The following is a 22,213-nucleotide window of genomic DNA, read 5'->3' as shown; positions in this document are numbered from 1 at the left end:
TCTTTAGCACACCACATTAGCTGTATGAGCTTACAGAATTTTGAGAATCAGTGAGCTGACTGCTAATTGCCCATGTGCTTTTTTCTACACTAAAAACAAGGCAAAGGGCAGTGTGAAATTACCTCACCTGTCATGAAGGATACTTCCAATTTCCATTAGTTCCCTAAGTGGTTTTTGCTTTACATGTTTACCATCTTACAGTTTTTTGGAAAGCATCAACATTAGCACAGGCCTGGCTCCCAGCAGATAAAATATAACTGTAATTATTTCTGTCTATCCACCAAAACATTTGCCTGTGACATGCTGAAGAGTGTTAGTCTGCTTTCTGGAGTTAAATTCTAAATAAATACTTGAAAACTGACCAGCAACATCTTTTTAAAACTATTCAGTGTGCTGGATGTTTTTAATTTGCCTTTTCCTTTTGTTTTTCCTTTTGTTTTGATGATGGTGGCTGTTCCTGGGTGCAGTAGGATGTATGGGAATGAGATGTGCTTCAAAAGGAGTAGTTTTCTCTTTTTACCAAAGTTGTGTTTTGCATTGCTGATCTGATGGATGTTCTTGCATAGCTGCTGCCAACTCTTCCTGCTGGTGGTGGGCAGGAGCACAACAGAGCATGACATCCCTGTAGGAACTGGAATGAGTGCAATAATCACAGAATATCCAGAATATCCTGGAAGGGATCCACGAGGATCAGTGAGTCCAACTCCTGGCCCTGCACAGGACAGCCCCAAAATCCCACCATGTGCCTGAGAGCACTGAATGCTAAGTTCTGTCATTTAATCAATTTTAGAATAATGCATAAACAGAAGACCCCCCAAAGCCCTTGCCTTTATTTCCCTGAAGGCTCTCATTCCTGCCCATGTCCCTGCCTGTGTTCTGTGGGCCACAGCTCCAGCAGGAGCTTCTGCAGGGTGTCCTGTGCCATTCTTAGCTGTCTTAGGAAGCTTTTTCTTGCATCATCCTAAGAATCTCTTGCTGTGAATTAAGCCAGAGTTTTTAACCTACCTTCTGAGAAAAAAGAAAAAAGAGGAGAAAAAAATAAAATTTCCCATCCTCTTTTTAGCAATCTTTTATATAAGTGAAGGCTGTGAGCATGTCACTGCCTTCCCAGTCCCTGTCTCTAGGCTAAGCAAAAGTTTTGATGTCTGTGTGTGTCCTTGCAGGCCATTCACTGGAGCTTTTGATGTTTGCTGCTGCTCTCATCTGGGACTTCCCCTCCCCTCTGCCTGTGTTTAACTTCAAGTGCCTCACCTGTATGTCAGCATCACAGTCACTCTTCTGTCCCTGAGACTCTGTGACTTTAGCAGTGTGACATTGGTGGCTTCTGGCTCTCTGGTGTCTCCTCCAGCAGTGTCACTAATTATGCACTTGGTTTTTCCTTGCTGGTGTACAGACCACGCTGTTCAACTGCTGAATTTCCTGCCAGCGTTCCTAAATTACTTCTTCAATTGCTAAAGATAATTCTGAATGCAAATGATGTCCTTAAAAGAGATTATGACCTCTCCTATTGAATGCCTTCTTGATAACAGTATGGAAATAAATGTTTAACACTATGAGCGAGGCTTGTGTCCTCTAGTTATGCTCTGCTGTTCTGGCTTGAAAAATGTGGTTTTTTGTGCACCAGAGTGTATAGATGGGCTCTAATTTTTAGTTTTAGGTTGGATTTTTTTTCCTTGAGTATTTGAAAAAGCAGTTGCTACCTTGGAGGGCAGTTGCACAGTTAATTCTCAAACCATCTAGATGGTCATGGATCATGGTCAAGCAGAGCTGCCAGCTCCTGACCAGGCTGGAGCAGGGCTCTCTGGGTGTTCCTCAGCTTGTGGAGTTTTCCATGGGCACAAGTGATCCTGTGGCTGTCAGAGCAGTGTCAGCATGCACCTCCCTGGGCATCCCTTTGTGACAAAAAGCCCTAGAAGTGCATCCAAGCTCAGAATTTGGGAGGAAGCTGCAGCTGATCACCTCCATCTCAGGAGTGTTACTTTATGCTTTAGTGCAGTGGAGAGTAGCTGACTGTGCAGTGCTTTCTAAAATAAGCTAGGTTAGCAACATAAGTTTTCTGTTAACTTGGAAATATGTTATAGTGAACTGAGGGGGTTCTCTCTTAAAATAACTCTGAAATTGTGGAGCAACTGTATATTGAGATGGCAGCAGTGAATTCCTAGCTCTGAATTACCAGCAGGATGGGGGGAACCATTTTAGCTCCTGCTGGAAAGTAACTTTTACTGCTTTTTGTTTAGGAAACCGTGTTGGATAACATGGCTGAAGAGGGCAATATGTGTGAGTCCCAGGAGGCTCACATGGAGAAGAGAAGGCTGCCAGAGGTGAGCTCCTGCTGCCCCTGGGCTGAGAGGCTGGCTGGACAAATGGACAGAGCATCCAGAGAGCTGCTGGCTCTCCAGGAGCAGCTGCAGCAGCTGGTGGCTCAGCGAAAGGCAGCCTGGTGGGAGAAGGTAAGGCAAGGCTCTGAGTGCTGCTCATGAGCACTGGAGATCTGCATTTTTCAGCTCTTTGCCCTAGGGCAGGCTCCCTGTGCCACCCTTGCTGCAGTCACAGTGCCAGAGCTGTGTTGATGCCCACAGCATGCCCAAGTGCTCTTTCAAACACAAATCTGTGTGCTGGAACAAAACAAGTGTTCTCTTGGAAGGGCAGGCTTCAAAGGATAGGCACTGCAGAGGAGAGGAGAAAAGAGAAGAGGAGGAGGAGGAAATCATGGCAGCCCCCAGAGGGGATGGATGCAGCAGTAATGGTTACAGTGAGAAAATAAAGTATTTACAGGGAGAGAGGCCAGAGCTTGTCAACTTTCATTGAATTAGGAAGCTTTGAAATGTCTGATGGGGGAAGGAATAAGAGGAATTTGAAACCTGTGAAGCGAGGGAAGAGACTGAGCACAGGATTTGATGGCAGAACAGACTGGCTGTGGGAGGCTGGCTGTGGAGGAAAGCAGGTGATCTGAAGGGAATGTGCTGGTATTTGCTGTGTAAGGATGGGGAGACACTGGGAGCTGTGGTGGGGCATAAATAAAGGAGATGGTAATGCAGATGTGAGAGGTGAATCTGACCATCACCATACTGGCACAAGGAGAACAATGAGGACACAGGCATAAAAAACCCAGTGATTTTATGCAGGCAGCAAGTGGAGAGAAGACTGCCAGAGAATGTACAAAACCTGTGGATGGAGAAAAAGTGAAAGAAACAGCTGGGGCAGACAGAGCAGTAATAAAATTGCTGTATCACCACTTTGTGTCCGTCTTAACTCACAAGAGGGCTTTTTTAGCCCAGAGTATTTGATTTTTTTTCTTTTCAGTGGTTTTAGGTTGGGGTGTCGGTGGACAGGATTGCAGATCAGCTGACAAAATGGAAACTGGCAGGTTGTCAGATCAAAAAGTATTTGCCCAAGAGTTCAAAAGGTGTCTGGCATGGGAAAAGTGTGTGGAGAGCTAATTGCTCTCTTCCACCTTAAGCACAAGGAACTAATTAAGATCATTTGGACAGGGGAGGCACAAGGAGCTGCTGCTTCACACAGAGTACAAAACTTCTTCCCACAGGGCACTGTGGGTATAAGCAGTGTACATGGATTTAAAATCTGCTGTACACATTCTTGGAAGCTGAAATCCATCAAAGACTATAAAATATGCAGATACAAATTGCAACCTTATGAGTTAGTGGGAGAGCAAATCATTGCAGGCTGGGGGAATATTCTGAGGAAGTATGTCCATGTATTTACATTTGTCTTAGAGTCTTCTCTGGGCACTTACTGTCACTCACTGTCAGTGAAGGGGTACTGGACTAGGCAGATCTCTAGAATCATCAGATTTGGTTGTTCCTGGGCAAAATGGGAATGACTGTTGCAGGACAACTCAGACCCCGAGTTCTAAAAATAAAATTTCCAGTGCATGATTTGTAAAGCAAGATATGCTCTGACTTCTCTTATATGTAACAATATATATGCTGCTAAATATGATGTTAGGTGTTATGTAATATCACACTGATTTTTTTATTTTTAAAGTACTTAAATTTGAGGTTTAAATCCAGAGAGATTTAACTGATGACTTCTTCTTTGAATTAGATGCACTGGATTTGGATGGATTTGAATAATGGTTGGTCATGTTGCAGTGTTTCTGAGGTCCTCTGGACATTTTATGAGTTTGTGACTGTGATAAATGGAGTGCATCTTCAGTGTGTTGTTAAAAGGCTGGTTTACCACAGATGCCTTCTCTTCTACATATGCCCTGAAACAGAATTCTTTTGTAATGCTACATGACAGCATTTTTTGAATGCTTGGGGTCAGATGGCTCTCCATCAATCCTCTTTATACCAAGCCTTGCTTTGCATAGTGCTGCTCGTGTGATGCTTTCTTCCTGTGCTCTGTCCTTTTTCCCCACAGCCAGGATGCTTGCTGAATGCAGGCTCCTCTATCAGTTGTATGTTTCTAACCTCTTCTTTCCCCTGGAGAAATAAGCTTATCAAATCTTTCCTTCTATATTATTTTTTTAATCAAGCAAAGAGGAGATACAGCAGTAGCCAAAGCCATTATCACTAACTTTGTATCTTGCAATACTGAGACATCTGGAAATTATCTTGGCTCTTGCAGGCATGCCCAGCTGAGGGACAGCACAGTTTATTACAGCTCTTATGTCCACTACCTTGTACTTGACAAAGAACCTGATAATCCACAGAGTGCTCCTGTCTGTGCCAGGTAACTGAGGAGAAGCTGTTCTGGACAGCACTGGAACATGCCCTGCTGGGGGAGAGACAGAGAGAAATCCTGGCTGGGAATCTGGGTCTTCAAAGAGACAAGAGCACTGGTTGGTTGCTGCAGGCAAAGAGTTCAGTGTTAAAGTCCATGCTAAGGCTCTCTGGCATTAAAACCCAAGCAGAAGCAGCAGCAGCTCCCTGGCATTTCTCTTCTCCTTCTCCTCCTTCTCCTCCTCGTCCTCTTCTGTCTCTGTCTTCTTCTTCGTGCGTTCTCTTACTTCAATTCAGGAGATTTTATTCATAAATCATCAAATGAGCTGAAAACACAATTCTAAAACATTCTTTCTGCACTTATCAGAACCTAACTTTAAAATATGAAATTAGTGTCAGTCCTTACACATAATCTAGGCATATAGTTCTACCTGTTCACATAAATGGGAAAGCCTGCAATTGGTCCATCTCTATTTTGGGCTGTGTAGAGGTGTTTCAGGTGTGTTAAAATCATTGCCATGTCATGATGCCTGGTTTGCAGCACTAAACATCATTTCTTGCAGTTCAGGATGAAGTTTCAGGGCAGTGAATCTATTCATTGCAAGTTTGATCGTTTGCACATTGTGATTCTGGTAGTTAAAACTACCCATCTCAAGTCTCTTAAAATAAAGGGAATTATTTTGCTTATTTTCTTTTGTTTCATTTTTCATTTCCTTGTTTTCTTTTGTTTGTTTCTGGCCTAGCCCCAGCTGTTTCTTTGGTTATGTGCTTGGATTGACCCTGAAATGATTTAACCTTTCAGGGACATTCACTAGAAGACATTTGAATACTGCCATGGGATTTGGGTGATTTGTGAAACCCTGATTAACAGGACATTTTAACTGATACCCATCTCTAGGCAGCAATGTGTTCAGTGCCTTGGAGGAGGAATGGCATATGACAGAGGTGTGATCTGAATATGAGGCTTGCTTTCTGTTAGCTTTGCTCTTTTCTGTGCAGTACTGGGCAAATAATAATTTCTTTGGTGACATTTTGGGGATCTGGGAGTGATCAGAAAGGGGAGGGAAAGGGTTAAGCTTTAAGAACATTTCTCCTCTCAGCAACAAACTTAACTGTAAAAGATGAAATCTCCTAATCCCAGAAGTGAACTTGTTTGTTTGCTTTTTCCTTTCTGAATGTTCTGTTACCTGCTCCCCTATTAGAGGGGAGGATTTGATTTCAGTCTGTGTTAAACATTTGGAATGCAGGGTAACACATGGTAATTGTTTCAGTTTTCATCACCTAGATGCTTGTACCATTCCCAGCTTTTGTTGGAACTCAGAATATTGTGTCCTGGGATCCTCTGTGCTCTCTTGCATTTCCAAGCAAGCCAGACTCCTTTGAGATGGCAGCATGATTGGGATGGAGCTTGCTCATGCATACATCTCTGAGGCACAGACCAGGAAGGCTTTGAGCTGTAATCTGAGCTAGAGCAGGCTCTTTCCACAGCAGAATTCCACCCAGGGATCCTGGTGGCTGTACCTGCTTGGCTGCTGGTGTGTTTGAGGTGAGACTGCAGTGCCTGACCCTGGTTATGGACCAGACCCCCATCATCACAGTGGGAGAGCACTGAAACCTACATTTGGTCTTTCCTTCTATATTCTTCCCCTGATGCATCTCCTCCCTCCATTCAGTAATCCCAAACCCTTGCAGCTGTCTCCTGGGTAGGGATGGAGGATGCAGGGCTGCCCAGAAGAGATGCTCTCCAAATTCATGGTGTCTTAGGGAGGGGGTGTGCAGGACAGGGATGTTTTGTTTTCTCTTCCTGGGCAGGGTGGGATGCAGGTGAAGGTGGTGGGGACTGAAACAGAGAGGCACTTCCTCTCAATCCCCAGAGTTCTGGCAATTTTGATATTGCCAGCTCATCACAGCAGTCTGCCAGAGACCTTGGAGAATCTGCAAAGAGAGATCTTTCTTCTAAGGTCCTTACATTTATAAAAGACTAAATGGGTTTTGATTCATTTTGATTTAAGGCTTCAATATTTGGGGTAGGGAAGCAGCTCCAGAAGCTGCTGATGCTGGAACATGGTCCTACATCCTCCTGTTTGTGGTTGGTTTATTAATTTTTTTTTTTTGGTTGCTCTTAGCAAGATCGAGTTAAATTTTATCTACCCCCAAAAATGCACTTCCAAAGTTTTTATTTATGCTTCAATGATTGGTGAGGAGCTGTGGGTCCCTAATAGCCACTGCTAGGAAAAGATGAAGTCTTGTTGGCACCTCTAAGGTAAGATAAGGTCTTGTTGCTTTCTGCAGCATGGGAATGGTGAGGGGCATGGATGGGGCTGACTCCTGGTGGGCTGAGTTCTTCCTGCACTGATGCAAGGCTGAGCTGTGTTTCCTCTGCCTTAAACCACGGATTTGTGACAAAGCTACAGCTGAGCTCTCACTGAAGAACTCTCCAAGATTTGTCAAAACCCCTTTTTTTTGTGAGCACACTGTTCCTATCTCATCTTTGCTGTTGCTGCTGCTCATTCTAGTTCCCTGGGCTCTTTGCTAATATGAAGATGTTAGTGTAGCCAGCAGTTAATTATCTGTGCAGTCTGGGCTGGAGGAAGTGGAGGAGTGCTGGGGAATGGTTCAGTGCTGGTGCATTTCCTCAGTCAGCACATTCCCTTTCCTGGTCCCAGAAAGCTTCTGTGCTCCTCTCTGTATTTGCAAACCTCCATCTGGAGCCCTGAGCAGCTGTCAGTGCAGCTCCTCATGCGAGAAGGAATTGAAGAACTAGCCAGACCACAAGAGCAGCTTTTGGAAGTGCATGGTTGGCTGGGCCCAGATGCCTGGATGGGGAGGAGAACCCACAGAGGTGAAGCAGGACATCCATCAAGGGGAGGATGGCAAGGAGGGACAAGTCTGCTGCCTCTTATGGGCAGTTCCTGCTTAGTTAAGCGCAGGGTTAAATCTGCTGCTGGTGCAATTGCAGATTTAGGCTACTGGAAACAGTAGGAAGTAAATACTGATCTTTACATTCACTCTTTCTCTTGGATTTTCTTGCATTGGTTTGTTTCCTCACTCATCAATATTCCTGGCAGTAGATCTGAGGCTCTGCTTGTTTCTGGTGAGTGCCTGTGGAGATCCAGGTGATTGTTGATGGATTCCTTCTTGGGATGGAAGGAGAAAAGGAACCATACCTGTGCACCTGGGTCTCCTTTTGGCAGCAGGATCTCAAATCTGAAGTCCCAAATTAGCCTGGTTTAGGGCTGGTGTGCACGTGAAAGTTACTGTACATTCTGGAAATTGATTGAAAGACTTGCTTGTCTCTGAGAGCTCTGTGTAGGCTGGCCAGGCTTGAAGCTTGCAGCATACAAAAGCTTGGAAAGATAAGTGTTTATTCTTCGTTTGCAGATGCAACTTTTTTGTGCAGATTGCTGAGGGAGTGACGAGCTGTGTGAGACACAGAGGCTCTCTGTGTGCCAGTGGCTAAATCAGCAAACTGATTTCAAACACACACAAAAAGCATAACTGGAAATAAATCACCCAGCCTGACATTTTTCATGGGGCTTATGTAGGCTAAAAGACTGCAGCTCCTTAGGGAGGAGAGGAGCATTAAAAACTTGAGTGCTGTCTCCTGCTCTGTGTGCAGAGCACAGAGGGGGGTTGATGGAAGCGTGGGTGAAAGTTTTTCTTGCTTCCCAGAAGATGCTGCTTTCCCCTCCCTTTGCCAAAAATGCAGAATGTTTGCTCAGGTGACAGGATCAGTTCAAGCACCATAAATAACCAGTGTTAATATTTTACTTGCATTATTTACGAACATGTTGGATACTGACCAAGGCAATGAAACATGTAATAAATGCAGCTGGAGAATTATACTCCCAATAAATTTCAGATGAGCTTTATTTAATGATAAAGTGTAAAAAAAAAACAACCCATTGCAAGGAGAGAATGTGTTTTGTAGCCACTGTAAATGTTTTAGTGCATTTTTAAGAAATAAGTGTAGCACTTAGGCTCTCACAGTTAAAGCACACAATAAAACAGGGATGAAGACTGGGAATGTCTGCAGGGCTCAGATGCTAAACAGTCTAATAGAGAAATAATACCTATATTATTTATACTTTTGACCCAATAACCTAACTTCCATCACCTTTAGTGCAATACTAATGTCTAACCAGAAGCTACTACCTGAAATCATGAAGAAAAAGATGAACATAGAAAAGAGACACTAACTCAAAATCCTCCATCTTGTCTATACTATAAAAGCCTCAAATCTAAAACCCTTCACCATGTGAAATTCCACACTTCTATTTAACTACACACCTGTGACTTTTATCACTTAAATTTGGAAGCCTTCTCCAGGGCTTCAGATCAAAAGCAGAGTTCTCCAGGGGGTCAGTGCCAGAAAGCACAGCAGGTTTAAAGCCCCAGATTTCTGGGATCCAGCAGGGTCCCAGCTCCTTCTGGCTGGCAGAGGCTGTTTTGGGTACCTGAAGCACTGTGAGTGTGTTGCACTGCCTCTTGCAGAGTGGATTTTGGGGACAGGAGCTTCCAGGAGGTGCCAGGTTGGCTTTGCAGACTGTGGGGATGGGTTCTCCCTGTGCCAGAAGGAGCTGGGTTCCCTGAGTGCTTTGCAGCACTGCTTTGGGTTTTTGTTTTTTTTTTTTTGTTTTTTTTTGTTTTTTTGTTGTTGTTTTGTTGTTGGTGAGTTGACAGAGGTGCTTTCAGCAGGATTCTTTGCATCCAGGAGCTCAAAGCTTAGCTTTGTTTCCTTTTTTCTTGAAGCCTTGGCCTTGTTCTCTCAGTTGCCTGCCTGAAATCAAGGGTACTTGATCATAAGAGAAGAAAGTATCCACCTTGTTTGTGTCTTTGTCCCCTGTGCTCATGGAAGAGCTGACATAAAAGTACATCTGTAATTTAGTGTTGTCACATGTCTTCTCTCCAGCCAGAAATGCATCTAAATAAAGCCTTAGTACTCTTCTGAGCTCCAAATTCCCCATTTTTTCTTCATTTTCCTGGCTCTCTCTGAGCCCTGAGAGTTGTTTGATGGTGTCCCTTTGCAGGCTGTCAGAGTCAGCCTCACATCCCCCTGCAGCTGCTCCTCACCCTCAGACTGAGATAATAAACCCTGCTGAACACACTGTGAGAGTCCTGCCTTCAGAAAATGCCAGCACTCAACCCCTGAAAGTGTTTTCTGTAGAAAATCTCCACTTGGGAGTTCAAGTTTCTTTTCCTGTGCCAGAGCCATGTTGCTGGAATGACCTTGGCTGCTCTGGATGCAGGGTCCTGCCTTCCCCAAAAGCTGGGATAGGATGGGAGCTGCAGGGCTGGCTGCTGGGGTGGTCCTGCAAAGCCCCTGGAAGGGACAAGGGAGCATTTTCCAACTGGAAACAAAACCAGTTTGGAGGCTTTCTTTTTATCTGTAGTTCTTGGGGAAGAAAAAAAACCCCTTTTCTGAAAGTTTGTATGACTAGGTGATGACTTCCTCTCATCTCTGTGTTTTAGGAGAGGTTTGTACCAACACTGCTTTTGTTTGCTGTCCATTCAAGGACCCCATTGCTTGAATTTCAAGTTGCACATCCTGTTCTCTGGAAGCAGGATGATATAAGTGCAAGGCACAAGCAGCACTCCTTCTGAAGTGCCTACTTTCATGTTGTGCAGTGATGAAAGTGTTCTAAAAGCAAAGTGGGACCCTCCAAGCCTCTGCAGGCCACTTAGATCTGAGATGATCTATCATCAGTGTTTGTCTCTGCTGCCCAAGATAAAAGTTTGGTAGAACAAATTGAAAAGTAAGTGAGCAATTTATTATCCAAAGCAATACTTGTCTGTTGCCTTCCTTTGTAATTTGTAGTTGTCATGGTCTTTTTCAGAGTAGCTCTGCAGCCTTTTTGCAAGTGTCTGAATTACTTACACTGACATATTCTGGTTTTCATATCATATATTTTCAGTATGTGCCTATTCCTGCTTTAATTTGTGTGATCTTCTAATTGAATTCAAGGATTGGGAAAGTCCAGAGATAAAACTGTGGTTAAAAAGAAATTCATTAGGAAAGGCTGGAACTTTTAAAATTACTGTAAAATGCTCAAGATTTCTAATTCAGAGAAGAAAATAGAGGTTTTGTTCTCTTATTTCCTGTGTTGTGCATTCAGAATTGGGTGGCAGATGAACTTTCACAATCTGGACTGTGTCTCCTTGCAGTGCTGTAAAGAATCTGCAGGTTTGCTGGTCCTGCTTGGAGCTGTGGCAGAGACTGTCCCCAGGGTCAGGCTTGCACATCTTTAAGAAATAAGTGTAGCACTTAGACTCACACAGTTAAAGCACACAATAAAACAAGGATGAGGACTGGCAATGTCTGCAGGGCTCAGATGCACAAGATGTGAGTGCACATCTTGTCAGGGAGCTGAAGAGGTTTGGGTGAGCTCCTGCCTCCACAGCACAGGGATTTTGCTCAGCTGGGATGCCCTTGCTGGAGTTTCATGTCTGCTCCTTTTGTGCTGGCATCCTCTTCAGGTGAGCAGAAGTGGTGCAGAATTTCCTTTGAAGACCTTTTATAGTTTTTAAGACCTGTCCTTGTCTGGATCTACACTAGTATAATTGCATGTTTGACTCCTATTTGTTTTTTTCCTTTGGTGTCAGTTGTTCTCCTCAAAAGTAACTGGGAAGCAAGTTACATATGCCAAAAATCAGAAACAGAGAGCACAGAAAATACTGTGGAACAGAATAATGGAATCATAGAATCATTGAGATTGGGAAGAACCTGCCAAGATCATGGCAAATGACAAACCCAGCCCTAAACTATGTCACTTAGTGCCACATCTCTATGTCTTTTAAATCCCTTGGGGATGGTGACTCAGCCACAAGCACTGCTGTTATCAGTTGTGTGCCCTGGTATTGCTGTTTGGAGGGGTTTTTGATTCTTCTGGTGGAGACCCTGGAAAATCTCAATGTTGTTCTGTTTTCTTAGTCCTGTATCCTTTCCCTTTATCTTAAGCTAAATTGACTTCAATTCTTTCCTTGACTCCTGTTAATGAATTTAGAGACATGAGTCTTAACTACAGAGCTATTGGATTATCTTAAAGAAAAAACAAAGTGAAAAGCTCCCAAAACAAACCAAGCAAACCCCAAGAAAATATGTTCTCCATCCCAACAAGATCAAGTCACTCTTGTTATGAAATTATCTGAGTCAAATGCTTTAATTAGCATCTAGCTTTCCATTGCTGTGCTTCCTCACCATCTCTCCATCAGAGCAGTGTGGATGCTGATCTGAAGGCTCAGGAAGTGCTCTGCAGTATCTGATGTTTAATTGAAGCAGGGAGCAGCAGTGCCAGCTCTGCTCAGATGCAGCTCAGGGTGTTCTGGGTATTAAAACTGTATTTTTAGTTATCAGATCTGTTCCTAGATAAGATAGGTAACCAGCTTCTCCTTGGCTTCCCTGTCAGATTGTTTTGGAATAGCAGTAGGTGCACCAGGAGCCAGCATTCTGATGCTGAATGTCTTGCTTTTAAAATGCATAAGATTGGAGATGCATACATTCCTCCCTAATTGCAGGAAATTGCAGATCCAGGCAAAATTTGGAATGCAGCTGCTTGTATAATTACATCTTCTGTCAGTTGCTATAGCTCAGCTTTACAGCTCTTCCAAAATATCTGCATAGTTTATGGGACAGATAGTGCCCCTGTGAATGTTACTTTGGGATCACCCCTTTCATTTATTCACCACCAGTTCCAGAGGACTGAGGTTTTCCTCCTGCTGAGCTAATAGCAAATGTTGCAAATTAGTGATTATATTAAGGTGACATTTTGCTTTAGCTGCTGTAATTATTGTTAAGCCAAAAGACATAATTTAAGTTTCTTCCTGTTCCTGGGGTTGGGTTTAGTAAGAAACACCTCCTGTGCCTCAGGTCAGCTTGATTTTGATAAAGGTTTTGATAAAACCTTCCCATTTTATGGCCTTTGGAAATAGAGGGTAATGGGTCATGGAAAAGTTGTTAGGTTATTGGAAACTAAGTGTTACTGTCTGCCACTGGTCATTGGAGGGCAGATAAGACACAGATCACAATTCAGAGTTTAATGAAATGTGTTGGCCCCACTTACACCACCATCACAGGTGGGAAATGCTTGAAAAAAAATGGTTGGAGAGGATTAACAGAAAGGTAAAAAAGGGTTTCATTTGGTTTGGCTTTTTGGGGAGTGAGAAAAATGTGATTTAACCAAGGCAAGGTTCATAGCTGGGCCACGTTCTGCAAATTCCTAGGCAGAAATGGAATTTTGAGAGTATTAGACTTCAGATGAAGGATGGTGTGAGCAGACCCAGGGGCTGGGGTGGAACTTGCTGAAAAGGGATGTGTTTTGAACCAGAATTGCATTTCACTGCTGGGGTAGGGCAGTGATAGGGTAGTATTTTCATCTGCTGGAGTCTGTGTTTAGAAACCCAAAACTATATGTTTCTAGTTTGCCAAAATGTAGCAGAACATTGCAGAAATTACCAGGTGAGAGACTGTAGCCTGTGCTTTGTGATAGGTTAGACTATTCCAACAGTTTATTATGACTTTAATCCTCAAATGTATGAAAACTGGCATTAAATGGGCTATTTCAAGTCTCTTTGTGTACAATCAATGCTCTCACGAGAAGAAAGAAACCTCATTTAGGCAGGACAGTGTGGGAAGTCTTCAGCTATTAAAATAGAAAGTGATAGTTTCTAGCTCTTTAAACTGGTTAGTCTTGAGTGTGTAGAAATTGCAGCAGAAAATTAAAACCCTTGAAAGCTGACAGCAGAGAAGCTTGATTCAATGAGACAAGGCTTATAGAGCTGCAGGACTAACTCTGTAACTTTCTTACAGGCTTGAAATTACATTTGGGCAAGTTACTATAAGACATGAATTTGAAATTAGGGTAAGGTGTTTTTTTATAGTAAAACACCTGCTTACTCAGTGCTGTAGTGTTCCCAGAACAGCTGATTTCAGATATTGCTTTTGCTTTAACTTCTGGGCTTTTGTATATAAGCAGCAAATGCCTTTAGATTATTTTCTGAAGGTTGGGGGCCTGATTTTCCTTCCCAGAAAATGTTTGAACTTCATGGGCTCTGCAGGGTCCTGTCCCCCCTGCTCTGTGATTTTTCCCAGCAGTAGGAGCTGCAAGATTTGATTTTTCTGTCAATTATGCATTCACAGCATCCCTTGGAATAGTGCCTTTCCCTGCTCCTCTGAGGCTGCATGGGTCACTGTCTACAGCTAAGGAAGGAAAGCATTTGTCATACCCTCAACCATCATTGTTAAAAAAAAAACAAACAAAAAAACAAAAAAAGCAAACATTTTTGTTAAAAGAAACTGCTGCCCCAGCCAAATTATTGTTTACTGTTAAAGCAGCCAAAGCCCTCACCCTATTTATGTGTGAACAAAGCTTTGGTTTTATGTCTTTGGGGCCACCCAGGCCTCTTGGATTGCTGATTTTTGCGCTGTACCAGGAGAAGCAGTGCTGGCATGTTCAGTTCCTGCTGTCTGTGATGATGTTTGAGACAAACTGTGCCTGGTTTGCACCTCTTTGGGTGCTGCTTTTCCTGGTGCTCTGTGTGCAGCAGTGCAGAATGAGTGAGGAGATCCTTCTACAGGAGCACAAAGGGCTTGTGGGTGGGAATCCTGGGATATCCCCTTGTCTCTTTTGGTTATATCCTACTTTCTTGTCATATTTACAGGTATTTCTCTTGTGCTTAGAGTGAACTCTGCTCTTCCCCCTATGCCATTGATACTTCTGCTTATTGCTTCCTTTTGCTCCTTCCTTTTGTACTTGGTGCTGTTTTATCAATGCTGAAAAGGAGGACTTGCTGAAAAGAAGTCTGCAAATCCTTGTTTATCCCTTTTGCTGTATCCCAGGTAGGCTGTCAGCTGGGATTGCAGCTCTGCAAGGCATTTCTTGGGGGGTGGCAGTGGAAAAACTGAGCTGTGAGGCAGCACAAGATACAAATAATGATGCTTTATAGAGTGTTTGTACTGAAATGTGTTGGGTTATTATGCCCTGATGGCAAAGGAGCATGGCTTGGTGGCTTGGGTATTGTGTCTGTTGATATTTCCTAATTTCCTTTCACTGCCCAACCCCAGAAGACAAGATCTGAGATTTTTCTGTTTGTTCCTGGTGTCTGGGAGTACAAAGGAGGCTCCCAGGCTCATTGTGTTTTCTGGCAGAGGCAGTCATCACAGTTTGTAGTATCTGTGCAGCTTGGCAAGGATAATTTGTATTTCATCCTCTATGCTTGTGGGATCTTCTCCCTGTTCCTAAGGGAAATATGAGAGGAGGAGTGGACAGATAGAATTGGAGACAGAAAATGTGCCATTTCTAGGCTAGTGCAGTGTGTTTTTCTGAACAATGCTGTTCTAGCTGTTTCTGCAAAACTCCTGGAATAATATGAAGAGATTGTGATTTAAAGGTAACGACACAATTCTGGTCTTTATCATCCACTTCAAAAGAAATTCCAGCCATTTGTTTGGTTTGAGCTGGCAGCAATACAATCATAAAATAGAAATGCTCCTGTGATTTCCCCTTCCTCTTCCTGGAAGTGGAAGTTTGGACCTTTCTCCACTGCTGCTTTTTAAACCTTCAGCTCTAGCTAGTGGCTTCCTTCAAGGATGCAACTGCAAGGATTTCAGGCTGCCATGTGAAGTTTTAACAAGCTGAAATGTTGACTTCCAGCATTTGGGAGATTGTCACTTCAGCTAGGCCATTACTGGGAATGATTTAAGTAACATGATGGGGTTATCTAGATCTCTTAGCATCTCTTTGGGATGTCTTGCGTGTTGGTTGCATTCTCCCTGAATTAATTCACATTTTGTGCTTTTCAGCAGAAAAAGAACTAGTCTGTGTGTTATTTTTACTGCACATTTTATCAGTGAGTTATGAAAAAGGGGAGAGAGCTCAGCCTCTCTGGCATGACCTCTATGGAATGAAACAGGGTTCTGGGAAGCTCATCACCAGAAAGGTGCAGGCAAATGTCAGGGAGCTGAGGAAAGTCTCCTTTTGAGGAGGAATCAAGTGAGCTGAGTGTGTGGGGCATCTAAGCATTGATGGAAGCAGGAGGACTGTGGCAAATTGGCACATGGTCAGGGAGGTGAGTGTGGGTAACACCATTCTGGCCTCAAAACTGTGGAGCATGCAGAGAAGCTGGAAGGCATCTTACTCAAAATATGCAATGCTTTTGCCATGATTTGCCCACTGAGGATTGTTACAGCTTTAATCACAGCTAAAGGATTCACAGGACTGAAAATAGGTGAGCTGGTACTGGCTGCTCTTTTCATTTGGGCAGCTACCTTTGGTTGGAGAAGAAGAGAAGGCTGGGCTGGGGAGGTGCTGGGGGAGTTAATCATGTTGTTTGCAGGCTCAAAGCCTCTTGTGTGCATTGGTGCAAGAGTTAATCCACCATGCTGGATTAACCAAGCTGCCTGCTCAGTTTAGTGTTTGGATGTGCCTCCCCTTGGGATGTTCCCCTTCCCAGCTCTGTACTGGGCCCATCCTTTTCTGGCTTCTTCTTAGAACATGGGAGTTATTGCAGTTTTCCCCTTAGCTCTTAGTTCCTAATGCCTCTGAATGCTGAAGTTACCCAGAGGAAAACATCTGGGCACACTCAGGGGCAGTTTGGCCACTGTCCTGTCCCAAAGAGCAGCTGTGCAATGAAGAGCTGGGAAGGGAGAAGCTGACCCACTGCAGAGCAGGATGTGTGCCAGCTTGAGGGTGCTGATCCCCTCTGTGCTTGGAGTGGAATTTCTCAAAGTGCTCCAGGTCCCTTTGGGATGAGGATTGTTCTGTGCAAGTGGAGAAGATGATGATCATGTTGTAGTTATTTGGAGAGGATGTGCAGCAGCTTTCAGACAGCACTACACACCTAATTGGGAATTCAAATTCCAGCTGGTAGATTGAGGCTGAAAGGCTGAGCTGTGGGATAGAAACGGGCAGGCACAAAATGCTGAGGCTCCTAATCTTTTACAATATGTTTGTTTAATACAAAGTGGTCTATTGAGATTGTTTTGCAGAGTAGAATAATCGTTGTGTGCTGACTAATGGGAGACAGCAAGCTGTTAAAGAGCATCAATTAACCATACAGGAGGAGATTATTGAGTATTTTCACAAGCATTCAGGATGTGAGAGGAAAGGATATTGCTTGAAGGTAACCCTTGGAGATTTTTAGCAGTTGAAATCTATAAACTGCAACAGGAGTGAGTATTTGTGGCCATACATATGTTTGCAGAGCCTTCCAAGAAGAACAGAACTGGAGTTAGCTTTCCAGTTCCAGATTGTGCTGATAGGAAATAAACAGTGCTTTGCTGAACTTGCTATCTTATTTAATATTTATAATTTTAAAAATTTCCCCTCCTAAGTTTATCTAGTGTTACCCCAGGAAATACTGGTCCTCTTTATAGAGGATAGCATGTGGGGGTAGGTTCTGTTCCACTTTTGCTTTCCTGGCTGTGGGGCTGTTGTCCTTGTCCTCATAGCTGCTCCTGCTTCCCAAATCCTATCCCTGCTGTTGCTGTGGCTTAGAACTGGATGCACTCAGTGCTGAGAGGAGCATGCTGCTCCTCCATCATGTGCCTTGCTTAATGGATAATAAAATTCTCCAGTTTTGACTAGTGGAGGGTATGAAAACCTATGTTTCATTAAGAATGCTTTTATACAGCCTTACTGTGCTTCTGCTGGAGTTTAATGTGAAAAATAAATAACATCTTGTGGGCTCTGTTTGCTGACTGATGTTGTTGTTTGTAACTGACGGGAAATTTTTGCCATCCTGGATTCCACTGTTAAATCCACTTTGTGCAAACATCATTTTCCATTTATTCATTGGCTGTGGGGAGACCAGATAACATTGGATTTATTTTTTCAGTTTTGTTCCTTCTGAAGTGGTGTTAGAGAATCGCACCTCAGCTATTCTTACAGCCAACAGCAAGAGATGTGCCTGGGATTCCTTGGGGATTATGATAAAGAGGGACCCCTGGTTCTTGGACAAGGACAAAGATAGACTTCTCTCAGCTTCAATTCTCTCTTCAAATCCTTTAATCAGCAGAGGTCTCCTTTAACAGATGGTTCTGCATCGATAAAGCCTTTAATGTGTTAGTAAAAATTCACAGAAATTTACTCCTTTTCTGATTTGATTGATTTTCTTAATCTCCTTTAAGCGGAGGCTGAGGGGTGAGAAGAACTCATCAGGAGAGTATGGAGAGGATTAATTACTTGGCTGCAAGACTCATGAAGATATTCTGGAGGAAGATGTGGGATGAGTGAGTGCAGCCCTGGTGAAGTTGGTGTCATTTCAGGAATTCAATGTGACTGCAGCCCTCACACCTGCAGTGTTCACTGTCACAGTGCAGACTGAGCCCCTGCCTTCACTCTCTGCTGCATTGTTGCAGTAATAAAACCTTTCCCCCCTGATCTGGGGGATAAAAACCCCTTTTTTCTCCCAGACAGCAGCTGGTGTGACCCTGAGCAGCTGGAGCTTGGCAGTGGGAAATGCTGCAGGTGCTTTGCTACCTTAGAACTCTTATCCTTGCAGCTGGGGCTGCTTTGAGCTCTGCCTGTTCTCTGGTGCTTCAGAGAGCTGCCAGAACATCCCTGACTTTACAGGGAACTTGTCAAAGCCCTGATGCGTGAGGTACCAATATCTTAATGCAGATCTGCAGATTTGAAACCCTGAGGAGTTGTTGAGCTTCACCCACGGGCAGGGAAGGGAGGGGATTGAGCAGTTTCAAGGCTGAAAGGGGTATCATTAGCACTGAGCTTGACCTGAGCTGAGCTTTGGCCAAAGGATTCATCCCTGGAGTTGCAGTGAAGCATTTCATGGTTCATTATCCTCACAGTAGGAAACAATGTCTTGCTCTGGAGCTGAATATCTTAACTCGAATTTTCATCCATTTGATCTTCTTAAGGCTTTGTCAGCAAAGTCTGATCTTTGCCACCTTTTTTTCCCACTTCATTTTAGGAAGTAAAACAAACTGTGTCTGTCTCCATGAATGGAATATTTTGCACTCTCTAAGTTCCATACTCTGAGATTTGTTTTCTGGGCTGTGGGTCATTGTGGGTAACCTGCCTGTGAATCCTACTCTCTGTTTCCCTGTGGTTTTTTGAGGCACAAACTCCAGAACTGCACACCAGTCTCAGGAGAGCTCTGAGATTTGTGCAGGTTGCAGAGGCAGCATTTCTTTTGGGAAACTTTGCTGCTTTTTGACTGAGTGGATTTGGCAGCTTTTTGCCATAGCAGAGACAGAAAATCCCATTGGGCCAAGAACCATTTCCCTGAAGGCCTTAGCAGGGTGCCTCTTTTACAGATGTTTCCCCACTGACAAGTGCATTTTGAGATGAGTCACTGAATTCATATTTAATCCACTAGTAAAATTGGCAAGGCAGTTACCATCTTGCAAGTTCTTCAGATCAAAATTGTTAGAGAACATTAAATCAAATGCTTTGGAAAAATCCCAGTATATACAATTGCTTTTATAATCCAGACTGTGATGCTGTCGCAGGAAAAGCTTTTATTTTATTGGGGCCTGTCTTCAGTGAAAGTGTGATGCCTGGTACTCATTTTAGTCTTGGCCTCTGCTTGACTCAGCTCCATCATTTTCCTTTTTCTAATTGTTACCCCATAATGAGAACTGAGAATTAAGGAATCACTGGCTTGCAGTTGTCACCCCTACATTTCAGCACTGCCAAGTGAAGAAAGCGTTTGCAAACTGAAATAATGCTGTTATTCACAAGGCAATTAATCTGCTGTGACACCCCGGTGGCATAAAGAGAAGGTCACTCTGTAGGTCTCCCTTTTTGCTGCGTGTGTTTTGCTCTGAAGCCAACCCACCCCTCCCCAGGGCGAGGGAAGCTTGTGTGCAAACCATCCTGGAGGGAATGCTGGACTGGGAATCTGCAAAGCAATGACTCCAGGCAGCTTTCTGGGCACTGAGGTGCTGCCTGGTTGAAAACACATCTTGGCTTCATTCAGTTTGCACTGCCACACTCTTGAGTTCACACTCACAGCCAGCTCTTCTTTTTGGGATGTCCTAGTCCAAACACAATGTTTTGTGTTGTTGGGGGAGGATTTCTGTCACAGAAATGCACTCTTCTCTTCCTGTTCTTTCTTCCCTCTACAGGTGGCAGCAGCAGAAGAACTACAGAAGGAGAGGTTCTCTGCCACTGCTAGGAAGATTCAGGAGAGTGTTGAACTGAAGCTGAGAGCTCTTCGTGCTCCAAAGAGCAAAATGCACGGTTCGTGCAGGCTGGTGCTGAGGAGCAAACACCCTGGCAGCCAGAGGGGCACTGCTGGCTGTGTGCCCAAGGAGGCTGTGCCAGCTGTGGGTGCTGCAGAGGTGATCAGGGAGCTGCAGGGCAGGGAGGCCAGCCTGCAGGCAGAGCTGCAGCAGCTGCGGGAGCAGAGCCGGCGCCGGATGCAGGCAATTGCAGAGGGCTGGGAGGGAGTGATTTGTATCTCCCCTTGAAGAGAAAAAACAAGCAGAGGGTTGGGAGGGAGTGATTTGTATCTCCCCTTGAAGAGAGAAACCTGGGCTGGGAGCAGCAAAGCAATGGAGTGGCTTGGTCACGTTGTGAGAGCTGAGGAACCAAATGTAATTTCTAATTCTTTAGCCTGGGAACCATAACTTGTACTGGGGTCACAACCTCCGTGCTCTCTCTGCAGCTCCTTTATTGCTAACCTTGCCAATTAAACTCTGCATTAGGCCTTGCTGGGAGTGTGCATAAATATCCCTTTTATCTTCTGGATTTCTAGTTCTTCTGCCAAGCACTGGGCTCTTTTACAGTGCTCAGCTGTGAGGCACAGCGAGCATTCAGACTGTGCATTGAAGTACTAATTGCATTCAATATTTCCCAGCAATTGGATGAGTTCATTAGTCAGAAAAATCCAAGTATTGGAGAACATGAAAAATACCAAGGCTTAGAGAGATTGGAAATGCTCAAGAAAGTGTGTTGTTTTAATTCAGCTGCTTGCAGTATTTGTGGCAGCTGTAATGTAGTCACAATAAAGAAAAACAAATACCCAATAATAAATAAAGCACTGCACTGATTTCATTTACTGGTGTGATGCACTTGGAGTAATTGGGTTCTCAAAGAGAGCAAACTAGAAACCCATTCCATCAGGTTATGAGTCACAATGAGATGGATAACTTATGGATCTGCTGTAGGAAGTTTCTGTGGTACAGAAATACAGCCTTAACTTCCATGCCTGAGGAGTCTCCAGGCTCTGTCTCTGAAGGCTTCTTCCCTTGGAACAGTGAAATGCTTTTCCTTTTGCCTTAATTTCCTCCCCTCTTCTGGTTTGCTTTCACCAAGGAATATTTTTATATTCTAGTTGTACACTTTGAGAAATAAATAATATTTAAATAAGCCGGTCTGCTTTTCATTTGTGAGTTGCTGTGAGCAGTGGGATTTCTCCTGTCTGGAGAGGCAGCCCCTGGGAGCAGGATGTTTGTGTGTGTTGTGCAAGGCTGTCAGTCACAACCAGTGTTCCTGCTGGCAGCTGGCACTGGGAGTGACACCCAGTCCTGCAGCAGAAAATCCCTGTGGGACTGGCAGGATCCCTGTCTGGGGCAGGTGGCCCCAGGCTGCTTCTCCTGGAAGAATCTCCATGGCTTTCAAAAGCCTATCCACACCACTCTGCTTTCCAAACCATCTCTGCAGGTGCAAGGTACCTGTTCCAGGCTAGTACAGCTTTGGGCAGGTGTTTGCTCCAGGACTGCTGACGTTTAATGCATGAGAGCACTCATTCAGACACAGGTTTCACAGAAAATTATTCATGAGTGGGAGCAAAGCAGTATATCCCAGAACTAACAAGAGTGTCAGCACCAGTCTCTCTCTCTTTGAGCATTTTATATCCTCCTTTAGCTTTTACACAAGGAAATTTTCATAGTGCATCACATTTAGGTTTAAAATGTTGCCCCCAAAAGACCTTTTCTTCTCTTGAGATGTTGGGCAGAGAAGAGCAGGCAAATATTCTGGAGCATGGCGAGGGCTCTCAGATTCAAGTGCAGGTCTAGCTCCTGCCCTGCTGGGGCTTCTCAGAGCTGGCTCAGTGCTGGATGCCAGGATTTATTATCCTGCTGTGCAGTTAAACTGGCAGGAGTCACTTGGGGGTGACTGATTGTGTTGGGTTGATGTGGCCAGCAATGTTATTCTGTCCCCATCTGTTGAGCTGGGTGGGGCAGTGACCCTGATCTCCTGGCACATATTATCTGCTAATGGACCAGCTTTAAACCAGCTGGGGCAATCATCTTTATCTTTCCACAGCCCATCCTCCCTCCAGGAGATATCATCTGCTGCTGGCCCATTCAGTCCCACTGCATGACTGATAAAATTCCATCATCCCACTGGGAGATGCTCCAGCCAGGGGGAGCAGCCAAGCCTTTCCTACCCAGAGAAAAACTGAGATTTTGGACACCAAGGGACCTTCTTAACACTGGATTCCAGAGGAAAGCCAGACCTTTCCACATCATCCCTGCACCTTCAGAGGAAACTGCACCTTCTCCAGGAGCACTGCTCCAGCTGAACCACATCTGCCCCTGCAGGAGGATGCAGCCACCATTGAAT

At 44.2% G+C, this 22,213-nt stretch overlaps 1 protein-coding gene across 8 annotated transcripts in view; it reads left to right on the top strand.

Annotated features, from left to right (window-relative positions):
• Nucleotides 1-21,013, top strand: part of TEDC1 (tubulin epsilon and delta complex 1) — a 65,304-nt gene extending 44,291 nt beyond the window's left edge. For 6 of the 8 annotated variants that reach the window (XM_079314175.1, XM_079314174.1, XM_079314171.1 and 3 more), the window contains 2 exons: nucleotides 2,238-2,450; nucleotides 19,768-21,013. In XM_079314175.1, the coding sequence (XP_079170301.1) occupies nucleotides 2,238-2,450; nucleotides 19,768-20,112 (558 nt within the window). In that variant the 3' untranslated portion in view covers nucleotides 20,113-21,013. The remainder of the gene's footprint in view (nucleotides 1-2,237; nucleotides 2,451-19,767) is intronic. The other 2 variants (XM_079314173.1, XM_079314172.1) reach the window with 1 other exon arrangement.
• Nucleotides 21,014-22,213: the final 1,200 nt, after the last annotated feature.

This window comes from Erithacus rubecula (genome assembly GCF_903797595.1).
Source record: "Erithacus rubecula genome assembly, chromosome: 10".
In the NCBI taxonomy this organism is placed as follows: domain Eukaryota; kingdom Metazoa; phylum Chordata; class Aves; order Passeriformes; family Muscicapidae; genus Erithacus; species Erithacus rubecula.
Note: the sequence above shows the minus strand (reverse complement) of the source record. Positions and strands in the feature narration are given on the sequence as shown.